Source organism: Dinoponera quadriceps, unplaced genomic scaffold (genome assembly GCF_001313825.1).
Source record: "Dinoponera quadriceps isolate SergipeBrazil2010 unplaced genomic scaffold, ASM131382v1 scaffold616, whole genome shotgun sequence".
NCBI classification, from domain to species: Eukaryota; Metazoa; Arthropoda; class Insecta; order Hymenoptera; family Formicidae; genus Dinoponera; species Dinoponera quadriceps.
Window position 1 is genome coordinate 2090185 of NW_014555184.1, and position 24112 is coordinate 2114296.

The 24112-nt window shown below is 42.1% G+C and overlaps 2 protein-coding genes across 3 annotated transcripts; both read left to right on the forward strand.

Annotated features, from left to right (window-relative positions):
* Positions 1-765: 765 nt before the first annotated feature.
* LOC106743231 (UPF0193 protein EVG1 homolog) lies at positions 766-3366 on the forward strand. Its single transcript, XM_014616871.1, has 5 exons — positions 766-1157; positions 1294-1433; positions 1509-1605; positions 2488-2634; positions 2887-3366. The coding sequence occupies exons 1-5, from the start codon at positions 1061-1063 to the stop codon at positions 3111-3113; spliced, it is 708 nt and encodes a 235-aa protein (XP_014472357.1). The 5' UTR covers positions 766-1060; the 3' UTR covers positions 3114-3366.
* Positions 3367-3477: 111 nt separating this feature from the next.
* LOC106743367 (sorting nexin-8-like) lies at positions 3478-22570 on the forward strand. Of its 2 annotated transcripts, none has more exons than XM_014617144.1 (9): positions 3478-4054; positions 5988-6115; positions 14155-14287; positions 17653-17846; positions 18208-18325; positions 18684-19143; positions 19839-20055; positions 20391-20579; positions 21337-22570. In XM_014617144.1, exons 1-9 carry the CDS (start codon positions 4030-4032, stop codon positions 21421-21423), a joined length of 1551 nt encoding a protein of 516 aa, XP_014472630.1. In that variant the 5' UTR covers positions 3478-4029; the 3' UTR covers positions 21424-22570. The 2 variants fall into 2 exon arrangements, with proteins under 2 accessions (XP_014472630.1, XP_014472631.1); XM_014617145.1 differs by having other exon boundaries at positions 6010-6115.
* Positions 22571-24112: the final 1542 nt, after the last annotated feature.

The window sequence follows — 24112 nt, forward strand, 5'->3', positions numbered from 1 at the left end:
CTCCACGACTCGATGGTGATTGCGTTTAATTATTACGAGTCAATGACGATAAATGACTCAACCTCGTTTATCTCCCCTTTGCTTTCCCACACGAACGATTAATTAAATGTGGATTATTATAGCTTCGAGGAACCGCTTCTTCAAATTTTGTCCGCGCAAGGGAACCGAGAAGAATCCGTGGAAGAAATGTTTCGTGCGGAGAGAAATCGAACGAAAAGCGCAGAAAATTGGGAAAAACCCGATTTTTCCGAGCTTTTAAAATTAGATCAATTATCGTGTTTAATCCGAGACCTGATTATCGTGAGAGTGATAATCCAGTAAATAAGAAGCATTAAATCAATCTTTTGAAACGTTTATTTTATATGGATTTTATAAACATTTTAACATAATATTCCTAAATATTAAACGTTACAAAATATTTTTACGTTACGTTTTCAAATATTATATATATATATATATATATATATATATATATATTCAAAAAAAAAAATATATATATATAATTTATTACAAAGTTAGTTTATTACCATAATGTTTTATAACATGTTTTCAAATCTATAATTTTTAATGTACATAATATTAAGAACTATATATTGAAAAACGTTACATGTTATAAAATATCATATTTTACATGTTATAAAATATCATCATCTAAATAACACTGTGTTAATAATTTCTTGTTTACTGGGGATGTTCGATGAGCGTATGGGTTCCCGACGGGATTTGAATCGTGAGGTGAAAAGAGGGCCCGCTTATGAACCGCCGTCGAAGTTATCGCACGTCCGTTCGTTGCGGGTCAAATAGCTCGCGATGTCGAATTCCGATTTGAAAGTTAGTTCGATCGAGTTGAGTCATCTTCCCGAGTAGTCATAGAAACGCGACGCGCCTCGTTACGGCGTTAGATTAGCCGAGGGTGGGATGGATGAGCGTGTGCGTGATTGTCGCTTCGGCGAGACGTAGCTCGTTCACGACAGTTCATTCGGCAATTGACGCAATCGTACGCGCGTAATCCTCGAAAGCCCGTCGGCGGGACCTTCGCCGGGACCTTCGGCGAGAATCAATGGATCGAAAGTACCAGAAGGTCGGTCTCGGGGTGGGCGCGATTCACAACCCCCCGAGAGCGAAGTACAGCGAGGACACTCGAAATCTAATTAAGCGTGAGTAAATAACTAGGCCGGCCGCATTATTAAGTTACATCGGACGTTCCGTTGAGCGGCTCGACGGGAGATTCGAGTTTTTCTCTCCTATGCCACTTGGAATTCAATCTTAACGTCTGGCAATTTTAAACGTTAGTGTTAATGGAGGAATCTAAGTTAACAATGTTGCAAAGGAAAACGATTCAGGAGGCCGTAGACAAGGGCGAGTCTTTACCGCCGTCCATCGATCGGAAGAAAACCAAGGACGCTGATAATAAGACGAGCGAACATTATTGCGTAAATATCGTGACATACTGCGGAGAAACACGGTGAAAAAACGGTTTGATATTCCCGTGGTGCTTTGCCCGACAGGTTAAAGCGCCGAGTGCCTGGAGGAGACGCTCGCAGGACACGATTATCAGCAGCGGCGCTTACGAGAGGGAGCAATTCAGGAGAACAGCGCCTTTACGTAAAAATGACGAACAATTCTTCACATATTGCTCGTCCCTTTAAGCCCCAAGCATCACAATCGTGATGATCAGATATTGTGATACATAGTTGCTACAGATCTGAAAAACCGAGAAGAGTCATGGAAACTTAAATTGGTCAGGGAAAACCTAGAAAAGTTCAGGGAAAGATATAAAAGAGTTTGGAATTTCGAATTCTTATTATAAAGAGTATTTATCATTTTTTAAAAATAATATATCTAACATTTACAGTCAAATGCGACCAAAATTTGCTCAGCACTTTACAAATCATCTTTTATGTATTAAGATCGTGGCACATAGAAAAACTGAAGCAGTAAGAGAAGTGACCAATCACAGTCGATTATTCTTCGACCGTGAAGAGAATAGTAGAATGTGATTGGCAAGTTTTATTCGGCGTTTCAATCGCCTTTCTCCGTCTTAACTGTATTTTTTTCCAATACTCATTTATTTTTGGTTGGCTTGAACTTGCATTATATCATGCTGTTGCTAAACTTCTAGGTTTATTTAAATTTAAATTGCTCCTAATAATATAAATTATCTTTCTGAAATCCCTGCTTCTAAACGTTAATATTTAAGATTACATATTCATGAAAAATTCTTCACTGTCGTCTAGAAAACATGAAAAATTCAGGGAATTAAAAAAATTCATTTTCTATGGCAACTCTAAGTGATAGTCTTCGAGACCCACGTAAGAGAAACATTTTTTTTTAACGATTTCTCCCCAAGATTTTCAGATAGTTTTGAAAGGAAAATAGCACTTAAAAAAGTTCCTAAGTAAAAAATATTTATGGCCTTAAAAGGGTTACTCGAGAATACAAAACATGCAAAACAACATGGTTCAATTTTCGTTTTCTCACAAATAGCCAACAAGGACAAGCAGAAACGTCACTTAGCTTGCATGATGGCTTTCGGCAAGGATATTCCTGAGACCCCTCATGGTCCCAAGATCCTTCACCGAGCCAGACGAGAGCCACCAGCAATACCTGAGGGCGTGGATCCCCTAAACGAGCGTAAGTCATAATGAAATAACGTCAAGATATCGCGAAAACTCGGAGAGGGGGGAACAAATTTCTCATGTATAATTATATATTAATACATGCATTTATATATAATCATATAATTGTATATATATACTACCACTTAATATATAATTATATCATCTGTGTGTGTGGAAAACTTTTCTCGGGAACGTAGAACGTGAGATGAATTCGGAGCGTGTCGCCGACAACACACGCGATCGTGTTTCGCCTTGTTTTTCACAGTGGTCGAAGCGATTCAGGAGAGAATGGACTTTTTGAACGACATGGAGAGCCTCGGGATGGAGAAGAAGTATCAGCCGATAATACAGCAGGAGATAGCGCAGAAAATACGGTTGCTTGAATTAATGGATAAGCAAATGCCCGAAGAGACGCGAAAGAAGATCGCGGGCTTCAAGTACAAGAAACCGCCGCCAAAGCCGTTCCCGATGGAAGACTTGGACGAAAGTTGATCTCCGCAAATCGCCGTCGTGATGTGAATTGCGTGCGATTGCACATCATTTTCAGCCGCCTCATAAATTGCGAGTAATCTCAACAACGGGAAACGTAAAACGTAGCTCGAATATTACCGGCGAAGACATTTATTCCCGCATTCGGGATTGATCCTCCGAGTAGAATATTTCTTTCCTTTCGGGTTCTGCTTTTTAATTGTAAAAGAAGCTATTTATTCATAACAATTATTTATCGTACACATAATTTATACTGTAAGGCACAAATAAATACGAACCTGTGAGTTTCATCATCTCCGTGTTGATTTCTTTGAGTACAATTTATTTCATGCGGGAAAAGCTATTTACTTACAAATATTTCTTTATCGCACATATATCTTGTCTATATATGTTACATAACGGAATATAAATAAGCGCGGACTCGTGAGTTTCGTCGCGAACATCCTCGCGATTCTCCTTGAGACGAAGCCTTCGAGCTTCGCGATATCTCTCGGCCATCTCGTAAAGTCCGCGCGGCGGACCGGCGCGTCCGTAGCTTCTCGCGGGCTCCGCGAGGGGTCACGTCGGTCGCGCGCGAACCTCGCGTTCCAGTTTGTTCCAGTTCCACACCGTCCGTCAGTCTTGCGCTGTACCGCGGTGGCGTGTGTTTCGCGTGGATGTGACACCGCGTGCGTCGTCGTGCTCAGGAAAGCCCATCGACGTGTCGCGACGTGTCCGAACGTCGTTCGTTCGCTCGCGAGTGTGCGAGCCGCGCGCGAGTGCGAGTGTGCGCGGTCGGCCGCGTTTCAAAATCGTCGAGGCGCGCGCGAGACCGGAACCGGAGTCGTCGTCTAACCTCAAAACGGGCCGCCGTCGCCCGCGACGTTTGACCCTGCCGAGGCGTTCGCCGGGACCGCCGATGATCCACGGATGATCCAACATGGCGTCGACCGATCTGTCGTTCGGTAAATGATGAGCCTGCGAGGCCCCGTAACAGTCCGTGACAAGGCCTCCCGCGAGGTCAACCGGTTTGCGGGAGAGAACGGCGAGCTGTCACCGCGTCTCGCCGGCGCGACGCCGCGTCGAAAACCGCCTCCCGGATGTTGCGCGCTCTTTTCTTATCACGCCTAATCAAAATGTGGGACAGATCGGCCGGATGTCTCGCCTTTTCTTCAGCCGAACCTCGAGTCTCACTATGGGATACGGTTTCTTCTTCTCTTCTTCCTTTTTTTCCCCCTTACTCGTCGCGAATCAGGCAGATTATCTCGCGCGTCGCGGTAGACGCGTATCCGTCGATAATCAGCTGATCTCCGGCGCGTTTGACATCCGGATCGCGCATGCATGGCCACGTCTCGTCGGTGATAACGGTAACGACACGCGATCGTCTCGTCGGCGAGTAGCTTCGCCCGATGGAGACCCGTTCTGTCCCGAGGATAGACTCCCGCGTTCGACTCTTGCGTCGGAGCTGAATAAAGACGCGATTTCTCAGAGCCTCGATATTGATATCGGCTGTTTACATAAGAGATACGTCGCAAGCGGATCAGAGGGGATCTCATCGCGAGAAAAATTCGCTCGATCACTATTTTTTTGCCGCAATATGCGCATTCTCAACATCACACGCATCAATGAGTCCTCTAATTGAGATTATGTTGCAATTCAGCGAATCATTCTAGAATATTTCACATATTTGCGTATTATTATTATTATTTGAATGAGATGCAGGCAGGAAAAAGTGCTGGAATCAAGTAAACTTATTGTTTCTGCAGTCAGTTATAATTACTTCCTTTTCAGTCTCATTTAAATCGAATATTTTATCATTTGAAGTAGATTTTATCTTGTAACAAATAATTACTTTGAACGCAGTCATAGCTTTAAATTTAAAAGGTTATTTATTAGAATTATATAATACTTCTTTCCGGTGAAGAAACTTAGTAGTTTTAAATTTCGATGTTTTTTGTCCGGGGTAAATATTTTCCAAAAATAAATTCCCAATATTCTCGATATTATGAATTTAATACTTATTTCGACTACTAGTAAATATTTACCATGAAGTATTGGAATAACCATTTTATTTGGATCAAGTAAATTTTACTTGAATGGTAGCACTTTTTTCAGCGTACAATCGGTCACAGAACGGTTGCAGCCATTTTTTTTTATATATTTCGAAACACGCAAAAATTACGACGAAACGAATCTATTATTCACGAACATGCGCAGTAAGTGGTCAGACATCTGTCAAAATTATATATACATACGTGATTTTGATACATACGTATTTGCGTATACCGTCTGCATCACTAGTTCAAGAAACGCACACACATATTGAGGCGTGTGAAGCGTGTATACGAGATTCTCACGGATTAGTGTGCGTAAATTTCTGGAACCGGTGCAGCGAGTTCGGTTAAAAAGGACAGGCCAACCGTTGACTGACGTTTATTGGGCAGCCATGTGAATTCCTTAAAAAGGTCAATTAATTCTCCACGTGGTACGAGTCCGAAATTGTACGAAGGACTGCCTGTTAAAGTCCAAACGCAAGATCCGCTCGCGCCAGGTATCCCTCCTCGTGAATCTCGATTGACACATTCGCACGCTAATTCGAGATGATAAAAAGCTACGGGGACATCTCGGAACTCGCGGAGGGGCTCTCCCGTCGCGCGTTTAGCGCGGTGGAAAAACACGGAGAAAGTGAGCTTCCTTTTCAACAAAAGCGCGTCCGTTTACGGAACACGAGCGGCGTGTGTTCCGCGGTTTCGTCACGCGCGTTCGCGACGAGAGCGGTCGCGCGCGGCTAGAAGCCGCATGGCTGGGAACGACGGCCGCCGCTCTCGAAGGCCTCTCTCGTTAGGCTCGCTCGCGCGACCGGGGATCTTACGTCTTTCTCTCCCGCACAAATGCCAGGCTCCATACCGGCGTTCTACAGAGAGGTCCACGAGAAGATCTGCTCGCCCACCAGCGGCAACGTGGAGCGCGAGGTGTTCAAGTCCCTGCTCGTCAAGTCGCAGCTGAGCAGCTCTGTACTCAGCCAGGTACGGCCGACCTCCCTCGATTTTTCGACGACTCGATATCTCGGTTTCTTCGCGGACAATCCTGTGTTCTTTTCTTTCTTCCTCTTAATTTCTTTCCTTATGTCACTTTTCGATGAATATCGAATAACAGGAACGTTACGTCGGTATTGTCATTTCCCGGTCAACAATGTAACTGATGGGTACGGCCGGTCACGGAAAGGTCGCTTTTTCTTGATCGAGTTTCGCTTAGCATTTCGTATCCGATGGAAAAATAAGTCTGGTCTTTTTCGCCGAATTTGCCGCACTAGTCTGTACTAGTTCCCTTCCCCTCTTTCTTTCACCAGGTCTTAAATATATATCTTTTTTGTCGCTTTTTAAATTTCCACAAGTGTACACAGTTCAGCGAGAAAGAACAGACTTTGTGTCTCTCTTGAGAATGACTAAAACACACAATTTTCCTATTCGACACGGGATGCGTTCCCGAAACTTATGAAAAAAGTGTTGCAATTTGATTGCTTCTTCTGATTGACCATACACACACACACAACAGGTATTATATCACACGGAATAAACAATTCCGCTGGTGTAACTGAATTTTTCATTATCTGGGGACCAGATGAAAATCTGGTTGTAAGAATAAAAAGATTCCCGTAGGAGGTTTTCATTCAGCATTCATAAATTATCAATACTGCGGGCCCGATTGTTTACCGAGTCATTGTAACGAAGACACCGCTCGTTTTCTCGCTTGGCGAATGAGTCCGTTAAAAAGCAGACGAAGCGAAGGCTGAACGAGATGCGAAGAAGGCGTTCCCCGTTGGATTGTTACAAACAAGTCCATTACTCCGTAGAGTAAACCCGATAGCGAGTTTAAAGCGCGGCAGGTGTGGTGGCTCTCGTGGGTTTCATTTTCCAGCGTATAACGCGACCTTTCCCAAGCGGAACCCCCCCCCCCCCCCCNACCGGTGTACAAGGTGTCGTGGAAATTTACCGTAGCGCGAAACTTATTCCTCGCTGAGCCGGCGAGGAGTTCAGCGCTTCTTCGCTTCGTGGGGGAGGGAGATTCACTAGACTTGTTTGTTGCGACGCCTAAAATTATCGAAATTAGCCAGCGAGCGCTTCGTCCGCTCGCTTTTGGTTCTCGAGTATCTCACCATCGTTTTCAACATCACCTGCCAAGATTCTGCCTCCAAGTTCAATTTTTTATTCTGCAACACAGTAGGAGCTAAGATAACAAAATAAGTTCAATATATTTCGCAATTCTGACAATATAATTTATTCCTGCTTTGACCCTGATGATGTTTAAAATTTTCGTTTTCGCTGTGAAATATGTTAAATCAACACGCGGGTAAAAATTCAACGCGAACATTTTAACAAGGCCGAATTTCAACACAAGTACAAAATGTTCTTTTACCGTGTAGGTAGGCGTAAACTGTCCCTGAGAGCGTCAAAGTAACATAAAAATTTCAACTCGAACGACGCGGAAATACTCGGTTAATCCGGTCATTCATTCAGTATTCTAGCTGGAACTAATGACGAAGCATTTTGGACGAATGCGTATCGCGGCTGATTTTTCGGCGACCGCGACAGAAAAACGCTTTATGTGTCAGACGGAACGAGGGACGCGTCATCCGTGTGTCGAAACGCGTTTTGGTTGGCGATGCACTTACTGATTACGTCGGCTGGACGTCGATCGTGACGACAGAAGCGGATTGTCGCTGAATTAGCGAATTCGAGAAGATCAATTTGAAGAATCGCAACAACTCGCGAGACTTTTCGAGACTCGACGTTTAGCCGTCTGTTCGCGTCATACGGTGATTCAGATCGCGGGCGGTACCGTCGGTTAGGTGGGTACGCGCGGATTGCACTGAGAGACACAATTATCCTGACAGGATAATTCGTTAGGTCTTCAGCAACAAAGTGCTCCTCGTGTTACCGCGATGCCGTGCCGCACGCGTATGCATTTCGGCCGTTTAACGGTCGCGACGGCTCTCGCTCCTTCGGGGAAAATTGCCGTGACGATGCGTGTCATTTGCTACGATAATGACCAGCCAATTGCTTCTAGGAAGAATTGGTGCGCGCGCGTGTCTTTATTACTTATCGGATTCGAAATTGCGGTCGTGGAAAGGAGAAGCGGCGCGCAACTATGCGATACACCTTGCGTATTGTATGTACACAGAGGAACGGTTTCTTCGGATTTAATAGATCCGTTTGTTTGACTTGATTTTAATATAAACAACATAATTTAATATCAAATTTTGTTTAGTAAGTGAAAATATTATTTCACTGGAATAAGTAAATCGTATTGTTTGAGTACACAGTATTATTTAGAGGATATAATATTTGATTTCTAATAAAAAAAAATTATTTCATTATATATTAAATATTATTCCCACTGTGTGAAAGAAAGAAATTCTTTAATATTCTTTTAACACAGTGTTACTTCTTTCAAATAAATTATCACTTGCGACAACTATTTGAATGCAGAGTCGATTTACCATGGAGAAAGGTATTGAGAATGGACCGGACGTTTTGACTAACCCGGATACAACAACAGAAACATCTGAATTCAATATCATCGTTCACGAAAGGGACGCACAACCGGAAACAATATCGCAATTTTTGCTCTTCCGTTTGATTTCTACAGCTGCGGGCCGCCAGCTTGTCGCCGCACCTTCTCGCGTAATTATTGCACACCTCTTTTTCCCAGCGTTGGTATTCGCCGTTCGAAGTATCCGTCCAATGGGATGTTACGACGATGTTATGGAACGAGTTCTCGATTTGTGCTCGAGTTAATTTATCCATCACTTGTATTCCCGCGAGTCTCGCTATCGTACCGGCTATCAATTTATATGCGCGGTTTTCGCGTGATATTTTCCTGAAAACAATTCAAATGCCCTCTAGGCGCCATATCGACGAATGTTTTATCACTTCTAACAACACGCCCGTCGATGATAACGCGCGTACAGACGCCCCTTCGTAATGATATAAGATTACGTGGCAGGGTCAACTGTACCGTCAGTTCATACGCTCTGTTGTGCGCAACAACGTCATAAACTCGTTCGTTCAAATATATTTTCGCGAGACGACGCGATCTCGTTCATGCATTACGCCACTCTCTCGCTTTCTCTTCCTCTCCGATAGAAAATGCAGAATGAGGTAATAAATATTGCCATCTTGAGAAAATATCTCCGAAAAATAAAAATATCTTATTAACGAGTAAATGAAAAGATTGTTCAAAGGAAATATTATTGAAAAAGATTGACATTTATAGAAGGTGTTCGAAGTGATGATCATCTGTCAATGCAATTTCTGTTACATAAATTGTCTTCCTATTGCCTCATATTTTGAAAATATACGCGGAGAAAAAGATTTCTGTGGATTTGATAAAATTTCTTTAATCGAAACAAATTTGTCTTCTAGAATGAAGCAAACAGACAAATGTTTGACTCAACAAAGAGGATTGTTTGGTTTCTCAAACAATAAATATCTCTCTTCACGTTAAATCATATATTTCTTCTATATTTTCATCCAAATATTGCATAACGGTTGTCACAAGTAATCAATTATTTGAAAGAAGTAAGACTAGTAGAGTAGACAAGTGGAGTAACACTAAATGTTAGGAAAATATCAGAGAATTTCTTTCTTTTCAGTGGAACAATATTTAATATATAATGAAAAAAAATCTGTTTAACATTATGTCTTCCGAATAATACTTTGTTTTCCTTTCCAACAATATGGTTTACTCTAGTGAAACAACAATATTTTCGTTCGAACGAAATGATATTGTACTTGATATTGAATTATATTATTTATATTAAACAGTCCAAATTAACAAACACATATACTAAATCTGAAGAAACTTTTTCTCTGTGTGGTGATAGTTACTATCTCGCCCTATATACATATAAAAATTTCGCATGTAATATAACATTTTTATAAGAAGAGAGATAAGTCTTATAAGTTATCGCGCGAATGACATCACACGTCCTCGGGACGCCGACTTTGTACGAAGCGGAAACGCGCAGCATTCGATTCAGTCATGGTAAATGCCGACGAGTTTTTCCGTGTAGCTCAATCCCGCTCAATTACGAGTGCGAAAAATCACATAGAATCGCGCGCCGATCGTCTCCTATTGCGGCGTTAAATACATTTTCCGACCGTAATTCGCGCAAATCCGCGACGGGCTCCGGCCGGATTTATCGCGGGATTCGCGAGCTCGGGTTGCGAGGTGATTCCGCGGAAAGATCGCGGCTCTTCGCGACACTCAGAAATGTCACGTCGTATTGCGACGTCGCTCAAATTGTCCGTACCGTTCATTGTATTAACAACACAATCAAAATAGCATTCCGCAGGGCCGTGCCGAGATATTTCGCCGTCGCGAGCGGAATGACGAGGCTGCTGAACTGCCGGTTACTCCGGGATTTATATTGCGAATTTTTATCCGTGTCATCTACGGTCTGTCGTTAGGCTTGAAATCGCGAGGCTATCGATACCAAATATGTCCCCGCTCGTAGGATGATGAGAGTCCTGACTCAAATGCGGCCCTGTCATTATGTGATTCCGGCACTCTAACGGTAGACATTGGGGGTCACTATAAATAGAACGCCTCGGAGTGATACACCTCATTACACACGTGGGTAAAATATTTCCATAAAGAATATAGACAACGTGAATTACATTGCGCGGTCATGGATCGCTGATGTATGTTATATCCGATAATTCAATGTCGTTTAAGGCATTTCCTTCCCAATTACGCCGCTCGCGTTGATCAGTTTACGATCGACATTTGCGATCCGTTGCATTCTCCCGATTATCATTATAAAAATTAATAGTTAACAGAGATGCAGCTGTCGAAATAATCGAAAATTCGTTAACGGTGAGTCGACCTGTTCCACGGACTGTATAATTTCATCCCGCTCCGATTAAGCGTACGATTAATTCAACACAGATATTTCCGCGGGCATCCCTAACTCGTTTCACGCACGTCGAAGCACACGTTGAAAACAAGTGCAACGCGACAGCCGGCCGTTTTAACATACGACACACGGCACGTCTTCCTGTTAGGTGAAATCGTTTTGATTACCGTCTTCCGCATTGGCACGCAATGTATAGGCACTTTTATATCTAAAAGCGACCCGTTTATACCGCTGAAATAAAACTCTCTCTGTTCGTTCCTGTCGCCGTCGCGCGCGAAACGCGTTACGTTTCGATCACCGTATTTCCACGCGCGTCGCGTTTCCCTCAATTATTCTCAAACAATTTTTCACGAATTTCAAACACGCACACACACACGTGGATAATGGAAGAATGAAAAAGAACTTTCGTTGCGGCGTGTCGATCGATATTGAATTCATAAAGTTCTCTTTGTCCCGCATCGCGATGGAATTTGTTCCAAAATGGACCTTTTCATCAACGAGACCGTATCTCTGGAGTCTCGATTGCGCGGCCAGTTTTGTCGTTAAGATTCACGGACGGTCTTTCTCGTGCGCGTCGTCTTCGCGAATTACATATTACGGGTACGCAAATGAAAACTAATGACGAGTTGTTGGGCGATTCTGTACCCCCCCCCCCTCCTCCCCCGCGCATAATTATCACGCGTAGAGACGTTGCGTGACGCCGGGCACGACTCTCGTTACACCGGGGCTCGTTCACGTGCGTCCTTACACGGATATTATGCGCGTTTCTGTGTTTGTGCGACTGTGCATCGAATTTTATCGACACGAATGTCAGTACACTCCCACGTCCTCCAGCGTTAATTTTCTTTTCTCTCCTTCTCCCCCCCCCCCTCTCTTTTATCTTTTTTCTCTCTTTTCTGCTTCTTTATCTCGTTCAACACGTCTCCGCGAAAATACGACGAATTTTTTTTTTCTTAATTGATGGAAACGTATTAACGTTTAATTATGTATGTAAATTACAACGCAATGTTAACATAATTCGCAGACGCGTCCGTGTTTAGCGAGAGTTATGTAAAGAGGTCGGATGATACTATAAACGTCGTTAACGTTTTTCGGAACGAATTATCCGTAATGTGATGATAACGGATCGTGTGTGCATATGTGTTTTCAGTACATCGATGCACCAGATAAGAAAGTACGATATCACCGCGATATCTTTCCATGAGTGTAAATGCGATTACTGTAGGCCGCTTGAAAACATGTCCTTGCATAATCTATTGCAGTCGGCCGTTAGAAATGGAAATAAATATTACACTGAGAGAAAAGAAAATGATTTATATTATTGGAATTATAGTTATTTTCCGCGTCCGCTGTATCTCGTTATTATTTATCGCTTATTCTTCATGCTTCTTCCCATCGTGAACACTTTCATCTCCTCTTCCCGTCGGGAGAGAGGAAAAGGGAGATAGAGATATCGTTATCCTGATTTCCTTTTCGTTGCCCCTCGTTATTTACGAGCTCTCTAACATTCTTCCGACGAATGAAACACGCATTCGTGCGTGCTCACGCGGCCGCGGCGCCGGACTCTCGCTGTTTTGCTCGCGATTCGCGCACGCGGAATGGGGAATCTATTATCGTCGAGTTTTCCTCCCGCGACTGCTTGAACTTGATCGGCGATTAAGGTTTAACGACACTCGGGAGAACAAGCAAAGGGTGCACGCAGTGTGGCGTGACTACGATTTCGCTCGTCTCGCGCTATATTTTCCACACTCGTATCAAATTTCTCTCCCCTGCCGAGTGTATCAGCGTATTCTTGTTTTATCGTGAGTGCGAAGAAAAAAAGTAAGGGAGCGTAGGAGCTGTAAAAAATGAGCGATTGTTACATGCGAACTTGAAACATCGGACGTTTATCTCGCCGCATTTGACTCTTTGTAAATTTAAATTTACGTATTTGTTATCTGTTTCTACTTTACTGATATAAAAGAGAATTTATAATTAAACGTATTTCTTTAATAAATAACTGACGGTTGTTAGAAGAAAATATAATATATTGTGTAATATATCCAGGTTCTTGATTTTATTTTTCTGTATTAAACCTTGTATTTTCGTTAATAAAAATATCCCTGATAAACGGACGAATTTAAGGGATTTTTGGTTTTTCTCTCTCACTTTTTGTTTATATCTTTGAGTACTTTAGCACTCGACACGAGTCCGCGCGCACTCGTTTCCTGCGCTCGCTGCGGTCTCCTCGTGTTCAGGCGAAGGTGGAGGCAAAGGAAGCCAGGGTGTCGGAGATAAGAGAGCGCGGGAAGGGGGAAGCATGGGTGCCGTGAGGAGAAGAGAGACGCGAGTGAGAATGGAGGCAGAGGTGGAATGGCGTGGCAAGGTGGAAAAATCCACGGAATGCAGTTACTTTCATTTATGGCCTAATCCTTAGGCTTCACTCACAGAGTACCGTTGCACCGTTACTCGGACGTGGACTACGACAACGTGTATATAAGCTGGCGCTTCCTCGGCTCTCACGTTTTTCTTCTTCAATTTTCTTTTTGTTAAAGAAGAAAATAAAAACGTCGCTCTTTCGCAGAACTCGGGGATAATCGTTTCATCTACGAGCGAGATTATTTAGTAAATACGAAAAATACACAGAAAACGTTAATTTATCCGTTGCAGTACTGCGACGAAAAAAAAGCGCCCTTAGAATTTTCATGTGTATTTTGGACACACAGCGAACGCTAAATATACCTTTTTGATTCTGAAGTGGAAACGAAGCTATATGTGACGCTCACACTGAGAAAAAAAGCGGTTGGGTCTATAAAATCGGCGATCATTCTCGTTCAAAGAAACATTATGTCGATTGGACAAATTACGCGTTGGTGCAACAATATGTTGCGTTATAGTTGCTGACCAAATCGCAATCGTTGAATCAATTGATAATTCATTACAGGAATTATATAATTTGCTCAGTGGATTAAACGTTGCGTTTGGAAAAATTGCGTTCATTTAAGCAAAATTTTGTTGACTCAGTTACAATTTTTCACATAAAAAAAAGAATTCGAACTTCGAGTTAGAAAAACACATTAACGCGTTCTCTGTACGTCCAAGATAAGGCGCCAGGGCGCACTCGAGGCGATCAACCTTCAAAGTGGTTTCTCTGTTCTGCCTCAGATATGGGAGCTGGTAGACAGCAAGACGGGTTATCTCACGAGGAGCGGACTATACAAGGGGCTCGCGCTCGTCGCCTTCGCTCAGCAAGGGAAGCAACCGAGCGACAAGCTGTTGGAGAATTCCGAATCTCAAGGTTAGTCGAATCGGCCTTTTAAAGTTACCCTCTCTCCTTCCCCGCAGGAGACGAGCGAATCTCTTGATTTCTTTCGTCGGCTTTTCTTTTAATTTCTTTGGAGTATAAATAATTAATGCATAATTTAACACGTTCGCCACCAGGATTCATTTGGGTGACTCTTTCTATAGACCACTTCGTTCTTTTTTTTACGCAATTATTTAAAATAGTCTTAATTTTATAATGTGGGTACGAAAAAATTTTTTTTTCATGTTCACGTTAGAAAATACTATTTTAAACAATTACGTAAAAATCACACATATATGAAAGCAAAATGTCACGCTGTGACGCTAGCGAATATATTAATATTTGGAAAGGAATAGGATTGTTATAATATTAATAATTAATTAATTAATATTAATAAATTAAATAATTCAGAATAGTTTGATTATTCTGAAGATCTATTTACGTAAAAAGCACGTATACTGAGAGAAAAAGATCTTAAAAAATCAACGATATGATGGGATAATTTAACTAGCGGCATTGTTTTATGTGACCGAAAGTCAATGAAAGAAACACCTATTCTGACCGAAGTTACTTGACAAACATTTTTTTGTCGACCTATGTTATTATCCTCTTATAGTTTAAACATTCGTCTCGATATCCAGCGATCAATTCCTATTAGCCTAGTTTCTCTTATTCGTTCTTTTCATTTCTTTTCTTACAATCTCTCTCTTTCTTTCTTTCCCTCTTTCTTATTACTCACTGTAAGCCTCGCGCGGCCGCTTTTAGATCGAAATGCACTGTGCGTACATAAGTACGTTCGCACGTGAAATTCGCTCCACAAAACGCGAATTATATACGAACAATTTCCCGTGTCGTTGACATCGCACCGCGTGTGCTCCGTGCATAGACGTAACACTGGAAGTGGGTCTCGAACAAGTCTAGTATCGGACAGGTGCTTAGATAATGCTAAAACGCGTCTCAGGTTATATCGAGAGAGACTGATAGGCGTCGCTCATATATCGGAGTCGTTGCCCGGTTGAAATCATAATCGTTTTGTTTACCGCTAGAAAGTTGCGTACCATTATAGTGTCACGAGAAAACGCACTACGGCTCTACGTCGGAGGACATACCGATGATCGCTGCTGTTGCTGCTGCGTAACACGTGTGCACGTACTGTCCCCTTTTATTTGCATAGCAAAGAAGGAACGGAAATATATATTTACCTCGGCCACGCGCATTCATTGTAAAGCAGTGAAAACCACGTCACTTTTTGTCCGGCGTGTCGCGCGCGCGCGGTGTGTGTGTGTGTACCGATGAAATATTCTATATTAACTTTCAATTATACTTTGTTCTCTCTATCCTCCTTTTTTTTGCAAGAGAGTAACTATAAAAACGGACGTTCATGCTGCTGCTGACGATTATAACTCTGCGCTGCGTTCATATTTCTCCGAGAAAATCGCACAAGTCGCGCAAAAGAGCACAAGTTATTATATAATAACACCGAGCTATTTCCAATCGAGTTTATAACAGCCCGGCAAAATGGAAAAGAACAAGCGGCCTTTTACCTCGGGGCACGGAAAACTTGCCGTCCGCAAACAATGATGTCGATCGGAGTTTGTTGTAAAACATTGAATTACAGTTTCGTAACACGAAAGCGGCTTCGCGATATTCGCACGTCGACGGCGCTCACAACACAAGTACAGAGCAGGGTCGAATTATTTAGAAAATATTTTTTACTAATTTGTTTTTTTTTGTAAGTAATTCAACGTTTTCTTACTTTCTGAAGAATGCAATTTTTCTCAATACTTTTCACAACTACACCGCTCCCATGCCTGCCTGCCTTATAATTAATAATTGAAATCATTAGAAATGAGTGAAAATGAGCTCTGTTGCTTCGAACCAAGGACCGTCTAGATTTTGTATTCGAGGCACTCTAAGGCACAGGCAGGTAACACCGCAATACGCAGCGAGGTATCGTGGGTCAGGGGACTTTTTCGGTATCGAGGTTGCGACGGACGATTATTTGCCGCAGCGTAGGTAGGAATAACAATGCCGCGTGATGTCGCTTCGAAGCCCCGGAGTCGGCCAAATAGAACGTATCGGAGAGGACTCGGAAAGGAGGCACGCGGGACGGAAGAAAACGCGCGTCCGTTTCCTCGGCCGTTGTCCCACGGATTCGTGGATTTTCTCCTCCTCGGCCGAAACGGTAACGGCACTGCAGGCCATCGGCCGCCGTGAGAAAAAGCAATCGCTGAGCTATCGAGCCGTAGAGCGATCTTTAGAGTGATCTATATCTTTTTGTCCGCGATCAGGATAACAATAGAAACAATAGAAACTAGGACGTTCGCATACTTAAAAAGGGGACAAGACCCGAGTCACGTGTAATAGGTCGCTTTTTGTCAAGTGTGTCAGCGTGTCGGCCGCAAGGGCGCGAACGATATTCATAGAGAAACGACAAAGAGAAATATTCCCGGGAGATATTTCCACGAGACACTTGCAAAAGTTCGTTGGGTTTCAAGCCAGATTTTTTTATCAAAATGTTGACCGTCACGGTGATCACCGGTGGTGGCGTAACATTACCGCCTCTCAATTTACGTGTAGAACGTAATCAACGAATTAACTATAACAAATAATGCATAACACGCGTGTGTAAATTAAATTAAATATATATATATAGGATGTCCTAGACCAACAGGAACAACCTTCGTGAGAGCATAGAACGGATTGAAGCGAATAAAAGAAGTCCTCCATCATTTTGCGTGTTGTTTGCAACATTTCTGTCCACTTCAATCCGTTCCACGTCCTCACGAAGTTAGCCCCGGTTGGTATAGAACACCCTGTATATAACATGTAACAAACGAGCTAATAAATATATGCGTCGCGAATTGCGTCTATTTGCGTGTACTTGGTGATTCGATCTCGAGTTGAGCATTGAAATAATTCATAGGAATCAGGGCGGTAGTCAACGTATTTATTAATAGGAAAGAAACAGAAGATTGTGCATCGCTCGATGAAAATACCCGTCATCGTTATTCATCGCATTCTGCCATTTTTCAGATCACTGATTCTGTGCCTGTAAACTAACTTATCTTTCGAGCCGATGAAATCATCGACGATCCGATGAATCTTTGCAAGCTTTTGATATTTCGACTAAAAGTCACAATTATCAAATTGATTGGAAATGTCGTTCGGTTTAGCGAAATCGTAAATATTCAGTCGCTCTGTAGAATTGGAACCTAATTCGTTCCAGCTAATACGGAACCGATCGATTTCTCTCGCTATCTAACAATCGTCGCTGCTGAACGCGACCGACAACAGCTGTTAAATCGGCAAGTGCGTTCCTGATGCGAAAGGACTTCTTCTTATTTTCCCCTTCGCAGAATTACCCGTACCCGTTCTGGGCGATTTGTCCGAAGTGACGCTTCTCGCGCAGAGGCTGCACAGAGGCAGCAATCCCGCCAAGCTGAACCTCACGTACTCGGATATTTGTAATCTCGATACTATCGAGGTCAACCTCGTTCCCGAGAAGAAGGGAATCTTCTTGAAGCACGTGGAGTATCAAGTCACTAGCAAGGTATCTTCGGCTTTACGTTTTCGCTCATACACAGAAGAAAATACTAGATTCAAAGAAATAATTACTCAAATACTCTTTGGCACATTTTTACTCGGATTAAATAAATATTACTTCGATGTGATTTAATTTTTTCTCTACATTCAACTGAAATTTACTTGACCCTAGTAAAAATCAGCTAAAGAGTATCGGAGTAGTTATTTATACTTCAATCTAGGACTTTTTCTTCTGCATACGAAATAACTGCTATACGGCTATTAATAAGATCATATGTGATATTTTTACGTTGTTTAACTTCATTCATAGCGAGTATCACATCGAAATGAAAGAATGCAAGCTCACGTGAAATTGTCTACTCTTTTAGAGATTCAATTCTATAGTGTACAGGCGTTACAACGACTTCGTGTCGTTGCACGAACTTCTCTTGGCACGGTTTCCTTATAGACTGATACCCAAGTTACCGCCGAAGAAAATTGTAGGAGGTGAGTATACGCACACAAGACTAATATTTTTCGATGATTTAAACAATCGCGCAAGTTTAACGCAATTTTTATCACTTTATAATTCTTTTCATCAAAATGCTCGGGATATTATAATTAATGGTTACTATTATAATATCGAAAACATATTGATATCATTATTTAATCATCATGAAAAAATTACAATAATGTCATAACATAAATATTATAGCAATGATACTCTAAATATTACAATATAACGTATAATCTTGTAGCGGAATTTTTATTTATACATTTAATATTATAAATAATAATTAGACAACTGACAAGGAGCGCAAGAATCCCTGGCGAAGAATTTCTCATTTTTCTGCTTCCTCCGCAGCGGACTCGCAATTTCTCGAGGAGAGAAGGCGTTCTCTCCTGCGATTCCTCACGCTGATCGCCCGCCACCCGGTGGTGAGCAAGGACCCGATCGTGCAATTTTTCTTCACGTACACCGGCGAGGAGACGCAGCACAAGATCCGCGAGGTGTTCAGGAGAGTGCCGGACGAATTCGCTACGTCGGAGCTGTCGTCCCGGGCGAAGGAGCTGGTGCCGCCCGAGACGCTGACCGAATTCGCGAACAGCCGCGATCAAATCCGAGTGATATTGCTCGGGATCTCGCGGCTGAAGAACATCGCCGATTGCCTGGCGATCAGGTCGCATAGTTACGCGGTCGACATGGCCGAGCTCGGCACTCAACTGAGCAACCTGGCTGCGGAACCGCACGGAGCCAGTTCCTGGGTAACCGGTGGCTCGACTATCTGGCAAGATATGAAGAAAGGCTTTCACATCATTTCCAAGTAAGAACTGGACCTGGATACCGATAACGAAAGCGTTCGTTGTTTAAAAGCGTCTCCTAATATTTTATGATTTTACGATCCACTGGACTGTTCGATAAATTCGTAAGGATTTCTGCGAAGGTTTCAACCGATAGTTTTATAGTTGGAGTTTATTCAGTAATGTATTAAATTTGGCAAGTCATCGAAGAAAAAAGAAGAAAAAAAAGACAAAAGGTTAAAAAATAAAAAGATAAAAGTGCCTCACTATGTATCGGCTTTGACTTCCTCGTAAAAATCTTTACGAACTTATCGAAATAACGTAATATTTTGTTCGTAGGAATTTTTGCGAAGATGTCAAGAACGATACACTTATAATTTGGCATGACTTTATTCAGTGATGTATTGAATTTGGCAAGTCATCGAAAAAGAAACAAAAAAAAAAAATAAAATAATGCCTATCCGCGAGAGATCGGCTTTGGAGTTTCTCTCGAAAAATCTCGACGAACTCGCTGAACAGTTCAGTATTTTCTAATCCCCTTCTAGAGACTGAACGACGCAAGTGTCTTTAGTTTGTATGAATAATAGAGAAATATTTTGGGGCTAATTTTCTCGAAGAATGCGTCTTCAAAGAAGACTTCAGAGAACTATGCGTCTGTCGTTCGGTTCCCTCGCAAGTGTGAGTAACGGTGGGGGAAACGGGTGAATGAACATTTCAGGGAGTTCAACCTGCTGTCGACCCGAGCGCTGCAGCAAGCGGTCAGGGAGGAGACCATGGTCTGCGAGAGGCTGAATCTCCTGCTGGATATTTTAGTCGCGCACAGAATGCTCTGTGAGAGGCACGAGCGTGGCGTAAGCGCGGATCATCAGCGTGCCTTATCTACGATGTTGTCGCTCAAGAAGCGGCAGATGCAAGGAGTTATTCGCGGGACCGACGTACGTATCTGCTTAAGATTCATTAGCCCAGCACACCGTAATTCTCTCTCTCTCTCTCGCTCGCTCGCTCGCTCGCTAGCTCGCTCGTTTGTTCGTCACGAAATCTGCGCGCTCAACGCGCAATTTTACCGGCGGCAATTGTGGTAATCGCGTTTTCGCAATTGCATAATTACTCGGCATCAACTTAAGGCAGTATAATTTGGCGCGGAGAGCTCATAAGGAGCGCAGTTCGTAATTTCCTACGATCTTACGCAATCTACGAATATACGCGTGGCGCGCGAGCGTACACCTAATTTCGGCGAAGATTCACGGCGATTTTATCGCGCTCTGCGCAGGCCGACACCGTGGAGTACCTCGAGAACAAGATGGTCGCGCAGGAATCGGTGATCGCCAACGTCGAGCTGAGGAACTGCTTTTCGTTACACTGCCTGCACATGGAGACCCAATTGGTCCACGCGCACCTGGAAATACTCGCCACCGTGTTACAGAGTCTCGTGAGCGTGCAAATACGCGGGCACTCTGAGGTGAGATCACTCGTCTGTACTTTCGGCTACGGCCACGCTTTCGTTCCTTACTAATTAATGAACGTATCCATTTTGCAAACGAACCCGGAGATCCCGGTGAGTCGTTGCACGAAAATGATGTTGGAATCGACGATAGATATTCCGAGCTCGAATCTAATTCGAAATTAATTTCGAATGAAACTAGTTTGAAATTAATCTCGTTTGTCCCACGTATATGTGGCGTCTGTTAGATTTACAGTATCGCAGTTCTTTTGTTATTATCGTTATTTTATTATATTAGATTATTATATTTTATTAATATTATATTTATTTCATATTATACTTTATGATTTTATTTATATTTATTATTATTATTATTATTATTATTATCATTATTATTACTATTAGAGGCTTGCGAAAGTTCATCGGATCATCGATGATGTTTTTGACTCAATGTTGAGTCTTGCAGACGCGTAATCAGACGATTAGCTGATAGATGAAAAGAGAGGGATGGATAACGATGCGGACATTTTGATAAAATGTGGCGTCTATGTCTTCGTCACTATTAAGAAATATGGCAACGAATCCGACAAACTTTCGCAAGCCCCTGACATTATATTAGATTGTTATATCCTATCTTACGTCATTTTACCGCACTGTATTATCGTCAATGTATATTGCACGCACCTCAGGATTATATGCTTGCCACGAGAACATTTGCATAAATCCCCGGAATCTCGAACGGATCGAGATTGCTGATGCAAATGTTTGTTTACAGTTGGCTGAAGTGTGGAAACTGATCGAACCAACGATTACCAAGTGTTTACCCGAGAAGTTGGCGAGCGGCTCCAACGGGGTCTCATAGCACAGGGAAGTTTCGTGTGTTTGTCCCGGCAGATCGTGCCTTATCAAATAATTAATAACCGAGACTCGTATGGATTCCTGGCAAATACGATCACCGATGCGCATTGCGGCTGTTTTCCACTGACCAGAGGGGAAAAACTTCGAGCGCATCCAATCCTGTCCAGAGCGCCACGTCGATATTAACTACATAGAAATTTTATATTCTCTCTCTCTCTCTCTCTCTCTCTCTCTCTTTCTTGTATATTGCTTCGATATCCAAGTGTACTATGCATGATAACAACCGTGCGATAGACCACACTTTTTTTTCTAGGAGGAGGGAATTACGAGAAGGCGTATTTATCTTTTACAATAACGAGCAGAATCTCGAGTGTATAGCGCGCATAACTTTTAGACATTCCTTTGTTGTGTACTTAATATATTTTATGAGCTACCAAATGATATATCTGTAATTCTCTCTCATTGTTATATCTCTATGTACATATAAAGATTTACAGAGGTTGTGTATATAGGTGTTGTATCGATACATGAAGTGTCTGAGTAATTGTAAATAACAAAATCTTACTAGACTCTTGCGCGAGGGTTTGTATCCTTATACATATGTACGTACAAATAGAAGTCTGAAAGCTTACGGATATTCAACAAGGGTTCGGCCGTTTTAACCGAGAAGAGAAAAACAGATACGAGTTGCAGCTTGTAACGCCGATGGGGTAGAGCATTAACGTAATTTCTGATTCGACAACACGTCGAGCTGTTGACTCGCTTGGACTTAACTCCTTCACTTGACCACCGAATTTCGCATCACGATCATTGTTGTTCGCTTTATCCTCTTGCATTGGTTTTTTTCCAATATCGTCTGATCCAATACCGTTTCTTCCTGTTTCTCTCCTATTCTTTTTTCATCCATTCTAAGTGGTTTTTCTCTCAGCGGAATCAATGTTTGTCAAATTTAGTTATTATTTCATATAATAACGTTAAAAATCGCAAAATTGTTAAGGAGGATACATAGATGCAATCGAGTTTTCGCGGAGGGGAAATCTATTCCAAAATGACTAAGGATACTGGAAGTTCAATATCACTAATAGATCTGGGTCGTTTTATATATTATACTCATGTTTATGACGACGATGAAATATATTGTTATAAAAATATGCGATTTTCTCCTCCTTTCTTCCGTCAATATGAATTTTAGGATGATAATTATTATTAACGCAAAAAATATTCAACGGCTCTGAAGAAAATTACAATTATTTTTTAATTATTTACAATTACTTAGAATTGCCATCTGACACTAAAAAAATATTTTGATTTCCTGTTAAGTCATATTAATAAAAAATAAAAAAAGTGATCTGACCCGTCAGTCATTTATAAATAAAAAAATCATCTATCTTATTCTTGAATTGTACTATGATCTCAAATTATTTTTATTCAAGAAAAAGAAAGACATTGAAACAAGCCCATTCTGCTACGATCTCAATTTTTCATTAAATATGGTGATGGCTACGAATATTTTACAATTCTATTCTATAATAATAGTTCATCCGTCGGGCCGTTTAAAATACAGCTAACAGACTGTCTAGCGCAATCTAACAGTGTCACAGAAAGACCTGTTACATCAAACGGGTTGGAATCTCGTCTAAGTGGGTTCAGATCTCGACTAAGATGGGTTTGAGTTTTCGCTAAATGTAGTTCCAGAATATCCGCTACGAGCCGCCACTATATTTAATGACAAACTTAGGTCGTAGTACGGCATAGCAATAAGTCAGACGAACTTTTTATTATCAAGTAGTAACGATTGGGTAAACGCTTTCTTTTATAAACCAGAGTTACGACCGAATAGCATGTCGAAAGATCTTTTCATATTTGAGTTTTACGACTCAATAGCAGATTGGACACACACTTTTCCGCGTTTGCGTATATTAAATTATTATTTATGATTAGATCCGATTAAGAAAGCGATGGATCGCTTTTCTCGATTACGAAAACTAGGCAACAATCGGTGAGCTGTAACTTCGGGAGAAACTATGATAATTTTATACAGTTCAAGAAATTTCAGAAATTATTTTACATTTCGATGACTCTACTTGTTATAATATTACGATATTATATACAACATTGTTGTCATTTCTTGGCAAGATCAATCCTTTAACGAGGAAAGAAAGAAAGCGATAGAGAGAGAGAGAGAGAGAGAGAGGGAAAAAGACCGAACATCGATTCGTCGGTCGTGCATCGACCGTTTCTACCGTGAAGCGTTAATTATTGCCAGGTCATTAAAATGCCAATTTACCACGTGTAAGCGCCACCGATACGGTAAGAGCAGCGCGCATCGTCTCGTAAACTACCCGTCGAATGTGCCGCGTTATCCGCGTGCATCAATTCGGAATAAGGCCCTTAAAAGCTTCATCGAGATCCTTGCCCTCGTCTGGCAGGGCGGGCGACGGTCGCGTAATGTTCTTTGAACGTCCCGCATTTTAGATTAAAGGCGGTTAACCGAGTCTTTCTCTTCAACGTGTACCGGACGAACCCTCGTCGTCGTCGTCGTCGACGGAGAGAGCAGGAGAGAAAGAGAGAAAAAGAATAACGCATTCGAGTGCCAGCCGAGCGGAAGTAACGTTTATCTCGGACGTTTCTTCGCGAAACGACTTGTGTCGGTCGCTCACTGCGATATACACAGGCTGATTCTCAACTATACA

Excerpts from the sequence above, each read along its gene's own strand:
- LOC106743367 (XM_014617144.1), top strand. The coding sequence starts at position 4,030 with ATGGCGTCGACCGATCTGTCGTTCG. Across the intron at positions 6,116-14,154 it reads GCAGCTCTGTACTCAGCCAG|ATATGGGAGCTGGTAGACAG; the intron begins GTACGGCCGACC and ends GTTCTGCCTCAG. Across the intron at positions 14,288-17,652 it reads GGAGAATTCCGAATCTCAAG|AATTACCCGTACCCGTTCTG; the intron begins GTTAGTCGAATC and ends TCCCCTTCGCAG.
- LOC106743231 (XM_014616871.1), top strand. The coding sequence starts at position 1,061 with ATGGATCGAAAGTACCAGAAGGTCGGTCTCGGGGTGGGCGCGATTCAC. Across the intron at positions 1,606-2,487 it reads CAGGAGAACAGCGCCTTTAC|CCAACAAGGACAAGCAGAAA; the intron begins GTAAAAATGACG and ends TCTCACAAATAG. Across the intron at positions 2,635-2,886 it reads CGTGGATCCCCTAAACGAGC|TGGTCGAAGCGATTCAGGAG; the intron begins GTAAGTCATAAT and ends TGTTTTTCACAG.